At 41.2% G+C, this 5,993-nt stretch overlaps 1 protein-coding gene across 1 annotated transcript in view; it reads right to left on the bottom strand.

The window, feature by feature from the left end:
- The window catches only part of LOC106962082 (uncharacterized), an 84,680-nt gene that overhangs the window by 74,924 nt on the left and 3,763 nt on the right, over positions 1–5,993 (bottom strand). The window contains exons 2-3 of the mRNA XM_015056245.1: positions 5,667–5,759; positions 4,154–4,335 (exon numbers count right to left, since the gene is read on the bottom strand). Of these exons, the coding sequence (XP_014911731.1) occupies positions 4,154–4,335; positions 5,667–5,728 (244 nt within the window). The 5' untranslated portion in view covers positions 5,729–5,759. The remainder of the gene's footprint in view (positions 1–4,153; positions 4,336–5,666; positions 5,760–5,993) is intronic.

The following is a 5,993-nucleotide window of genomic DNA, read 5'->3' as shown; positions in this document are numbered from 1 at the left end:
AAAAAATTTTAAAGGGTTAATTTTTTTTGGGTTTTTTTTTTTTTTTTTTTTTTTGGAAGGGCGGGGTTAGCAAATATACAAATGTAAAACCATCTCCTACACAACACAAAGCTTTTGTACTGCCAGTCACTAACTTACTGTGGCATAGTGCCTTGCTAATCAGTACATTTGCAGAGCCTTAAGCTTTCTAAAGTAATATAAACTCTCCATTTGTGTCCAAAGAGAGGGGAAACCGTTGGCCGCAGCAGGCAAATTAAACACATGCTGCACTCCTAGTTGAAACCACAATACAGGCACACAAAGGCCACAGAAAGCAATGTAATATTGTTGGACATTGCTTTTAGACGCATAGCGTGCCAACAGCAAATAGGTGGGTGTTAGCAAGAATTAGATCAGCTGATCTGATAGCCTGAAGAGCGCATTTCATTAGGCTCATTTACTGTATAAGACTGTGAGCGTAGGAGAATAAATAGACTTTTAACCGTGAGGTCTTTGGGTTCTCCGGTTTAAAAAAGCCTCTTTTTCTCTTTTATCAGTGTGCAGTGTCGACACCTGGCCTGTTGGCTTTAATGTCAGATGAAAGGAAATGTATCATACCTGTCAAGTCACAGGAAGAACAAGGGAACTCCTTTTAGAAAAATTCAAACCAGAACCTAGTGTGCCTGTGTTGTGGTTTCTTGCTGCAAGGCAACAGTTTGTTTCTTTGTTTATTTTTTTGAATATGTGCAAAAAAATACCAACAGCAAGCACAAGGTCAGATCTTTTATTTTACATATTTAAGGAAGTGCAAAGTTATCAATATTCCCGCTCCAAATCCATCCACGTAATCGTGCATTTATTACATGTACAACCCATAATATCACTGAACCCTTTTTTAATAGTTAACCCATGACTACAGTATCTGTTTGACTTTAATTACAGTGGATGAACAATTATTTCTTTCGATTTCACAAAAAAAAAAAAAAAACTAGCATGTGATTGTTTGAACAGTTTTTGTCTGCCAACTGTGAAACCCGCAGGAGAGAGGATCAAAGAGTGTTAAATTAATGCTAAATATTTAACCGGCTCAGCAGTTACAAAGAGGGCAGCGACCTAACACGGCAGAGAGGAAATTACAGCTCACCTGTTGACGTGCAAGCAAATTCACACCTGACTGGAAAAAAGTAGATTTAACTCAATCTTTGAGGAAATACAGAACATTTTCACTCCTAAAATCTATGATCTCTGGAGAGTTTATATTTAACTTTTTATTTCATTCACTGTCTTACATCCTAACAGTCATACTAAACCTTTTCTTGCATATTGTATACTATATGATATAGTAGTATTTTAACACAGTTTTCTGCCTTATGACTATTTAATAAACCACCGAATAATTTCATCTGATTGTATTTTGTTTTTAGTACATCAAATGCTGATTGGCTGACTTCCTTGAGATCAAAGTGAAATAGTAAAAACTGTCAGTTGCTGGTTTTTATTTACACACATGCAGGTAGATACAGCCTGAAGGTATATTTGTACAAAGTACACAGGTGAGCACTTGTACAAATCCTCCAAAAAGCACCTGCTTCATGACCTCTATCTCTGTCTCTCTGAATGAAAAAAAATAAAAAAAAGGTCATTTTCTGATTCAGTCAATAAATGTGTATCTAACAGTCCAGTCTGTTCTCAAAATCTAACATCTGCATAATCATCAGCAAGCAACGTCACACAGCCCCTGCTGGACAACGTAGATAACTGCACCCTCAAAAAAAAAAAAAAGATTCTTCCTCAGTTAAAACGGCTCATAAAGACAAATGAAACTTAAAGCTGCAGGTTTCATGGTTTCATGTCTTATTTTCTGTCAGTGACTCATAGACAATTCTGACTGTTGTTTGAAACCACAGGAAGGATGTGGACATGTACTTTGCTGCTCATCTTAGATTTATGTAGCAATGCTCCAGCCTCGCTCCGCGTTCACACTTTGGATGGGGATGATGAGGGTGGAGGAGGGTGAGGGTGGGGCAAGAGGCGTAGGGAGGTGTTGATAATGTGGGTCAAGGCGGTTCATCAGATGGAGGCAGCGCAGAGAGACTCCAGATGTAAACACAACCAAATCTCTCATGTTCCTCTCTAATTAATCTCATTTGTGAAGCAACAAAGGTCAGATAAGCCAGTCACTACTGCCACTAATAACAGCAGAGGAGGAGTAAACAAATACAGGCCGCGGGCCAGATGCATGTTCCAAACGCTTGCGGCGTTTCCCACGGCGGCGTCTCGGATGTTTGGAAAACAGAGCGCAACTCCGAGCTGGCGAAGACGCCAGCTGACGATGCGACTCACTTCCATCGCTTTACGAGAGTTTTCCAGGATTCCCTCGGCTGGGATAATTCTCGGCATTGCCCCACGACTCGGAAGCGAAAGATATCTTTACCTCTCCATGAACTCATGGCCACTTGGTTACTCAGATTAGCACCTGTTCTTCAACTTTGCGTGCCGGCTAAGCTAAATGAGTATTCAGGTACATGCCAAAGAGAGAGACAGAGACAGAGAGAGGGAGTAAGCATGTGTGTGAGAAGGAAGGAGCCAACAGGATGCCAGTTGTTGGGTGTCATGCCAAACCAAGGCACCGGATGGTGGAGATTAAGCGTACTCTGGAGATCACCGGGGCAAGAGGGCAAAACTTTTAGTACAGATAAAGCTTACAAATCCCCAAACAGACTTCTCAGAAACGATGATGGGAACTTTGTTTCACCCCATCGAGGCAGACACAATAAGCGTTGAACTTTGCAGGACCTCAACTTTTCCTCCCCGTTCGCCTTTTTATCCTCCTTACTCCATGTCACCACACATAGACACAGTGGAGTTTCACTGAGGTTTCTGAAAGCTACGGCTTCAAAATCACTCAAATTTTTTCAGTCACACCATTCCTACAGTTTTGAAGCTGAGATCAGAGTTTTCAGAGTTCACCCTCAGCCATCAATCACTGTACTGGTCAACTGGCTACAAGTAAACTACTGATCCCATGTGTGTGGAGTTGGTGGAGGACCTAGGAGGTAGGCGAGACACTTTTCAGGTGATTAATTAACTTAGCAAGCTGAAACACAGAGGAAAACTCCAGAAAACACGAGAACAAACAAGAGAATCCATTGAAGAGAAGTTGAAAACAGAGTGCTGAATCTTGCCTCTGAGTACATTTACCTCGATGAACTGAAAATACACACGCACGGAAACTCTGGAGTCAGAGTAACTAAACACGGAATCAAAGTTTATTTCAACTATATTTTCTTTATACTTGCAGAGAATATCAGATTTGTTGTTTTGGGAATTTTTCTTGCCTTGTAAAATGCAGTCAAGTTGTGAGAACTACTTGACCATATGCTGATTCACTCTTGCTAAGGAAGCAGTTTCAACAATGACACCTGATGAGTTCTTTTTGTAGAGAAAAGCTATTACATCACTACTATGTTGCTGTTTATAGTTTTAAATCTCTGCGTTAATACCCTGATGCTGTGCTGTTTTTACTCAAGGTTATCATGTTGTGAGAATCTCATACAAATCGTGAAAGTTTCTCTCTGGGAAAATTAAGAGGCGAATGTCACTCGCTGCTGTTAGTTCACTTGGAAGAAAAAAAAAGAATCTAATTTTCATCATCTGCGCCTGCAGCATTTCCATTAATAAAGCAGCATTCAAGGCCAGAGGCAACTGAATACGGTCTTCAGGGACACATGAATATTTGAAGTTCATGGCGGAGCAACATGAGGAGCAGGAGGAGGAGCAAGACGGCGCGTGGATCAGAAAACAAGACTCCAAATCAGCCCCCTTTCCATTTACATGTAACAGAAGTAAACAAAGGCGCAGCTGTGATTTAAGCCAGAAAAACAGACTTTTTCTCTCATATTTATGAACCGTCTTGAACTCATGACTCATCCTTAGCAGCTTGGTAAAATGTTTATGCTGTGGAGTCTCTCACAAGCATTCCAGAAGAAGGGCGCAAAAAGAGATGGGAAAAAGATGCCCTGACAGAATATTCTCCATTAAAACAAACAACTTGAAATTAACTATTTTCATCAGCCGAAACACTCCGCACCGTCTTCTGTGCTCGCACAGCACTTCCTGTGGGGGAACCAAAAGTTCTGAGCACCACAACACAAACTTTTGAGGCACTCTTTACCTTGGAAGAAGCTTTTGACGCGGAGGTAGGAGACGGCGAGGCGCAGCACGGACAACTTGTCCAGTTTGGAGATGACGTCCGGAGGGAACGGCAACAGGCTGGCCAGGCGGTCCAGCTCGGCGTTGAGCCTGTCCCTGTGCCGCTTGGACGGGTTGCTTTTCTCGTTGGCAGAGGACGGCTTCCTGTCGACGACAAGGCGGACGGGAATAAACGTCGAGACGTGAAAGTTTGGGATCAGGCGGGTGTAAAAGACAGAAGCATTTCCTTCGGTGAACTTCTGAAGCTAAACTTAGACTTGAGAAAACAAGCCGACAAAAATGACGCATTTGGTGAACTTTACTTAAAACAGTTTTTTATCTATTTAAATGTATACCTTATGTCAGGTTTTTAACATCACAGGAAAAAAAAATACACCTGACAGCAAGTCTATCAGCTTGGACCCTGAAGCAGAAATGACTACTAACTTTGTCAATTTTTCAGCAAAACTTTTTTTCAGCAAAGTTACTGTTAGGAAATAATCTGTGTTAAATGCAAACCTAGTCTTCAGAACCCTCTTAGCATAAAAACAGGTTTATTTTTAATGACTCTTGCAGGGCAAGCACCGCAGAGTCAAGACTTGATAAAACCACACTGCGCACAAGGAAGTCTTTCCTCTCTGCCTTAAATACACCATAAAACCACATTTATTTGTCTCTTTTGACAATAGGCTTGGGGTGGGGGGGGAAAATGACTAAGAAACAGGAATCTTGCACGATAAAACCCGTTCTTCCAAGTGTTTTCCGACAGTAAAGTTAGTGTGGGAAGACTTTGTGATTTTTCCCGGTATTATCTTGAACAATTGCCGTTGGTTTGACTGGAGCATGGAGGTGCAAATTAAGTTTTTTGCTGTTGTTTTATTTTTCACTTTACCAAAATGAAAACAAAAAACAAAGGCAACCACAAAAACAGCAGAATACCATTGTGCTCGTTTCATTTTAGGAGCTGAAAATGTCCATGCAGAGAAGTGGTTTTGATGTGGCAAAGATTTCCTCTCAGATCAGCAGCAAAAGGCAGGGCCGACCATGAAAACTTTATAAATGCCACAGGCCGTTTTTTGGGGGGAGTAAAAGGGAGGGGGGGAAAATTACCACTTCCCTCTTTATTAACTTATATAACAGTTATCACTATTCATTACATCCCTTAGGATCAAATACGAGAAGTCTGCATCACATAAAGTGACGAGAAGTCACTAAAATAAGAATAAAGAAGCAAAAACCTAATTTATCAACTGTTCAGCCTCATTATCTTAAAACCATGAACTTAGACTAAAATACTTGTAAAATCTACTCTATGGTGAAGACTTAATTCATAAATATGCAACAAAAACTCCAAAAGTAATTGTGCTTAAAGTTTCTTTTTTGTTGTTCTCAAGAGTAAGCCTGAAAAATATATAAATAATTATAATAATAATAATATACGCGCACTCGCGAGCACTTATCTAATACATGCACAAGATCAAGCATGGCTCCTTAACTGTTTCTGGACGGGCTTCCTCCTCTTTCTGCCCGCGTACATGCAGTCTCCAGGTGGGATCATGATCTTGCGCTCCTTGGAGGTAACAGGTGCGCTGCGGATAAGACACGGCAAGTTAGAGCTGCTTTACGAAGCGGCTGGAGGAAGACACTTCCAGGGCATGTGCAGGATGACGGCTTCAAAAGCAGCATGTTGTTGACCATTACTACGTTTCCAAAGGTCAAGCTTTGACCCCCCTCCAGATCAAATGAGTGCATCCCCCCCCCCCCCCCCACATTATTTTGGTGTGGGGGTGTTTGTCAACGCAAAAGTTAAACTTATTTTTTTG

Source organism: Poecilia latipinna, unplaced genomic scaffold (genome assembly GCF_001443285.1).
Source record: "Poecilia latipinna isolate Pla-1442-1.1 unplaced genomic scaffold, P_latipinna-1.0 Scaffold1368, whole genome shotgun sequence".
In the NCBI taxonomy this organism is placed as follows: Eukaryota; Metazoa; Chordata; class Actinopteri; order Cyprinodontiformes; family Poeciliidae; genus Poecilia; species Poecilia latipinna.
This window is presented reverse-complemented; position numbering and strand designations above follow the sequence as displayed.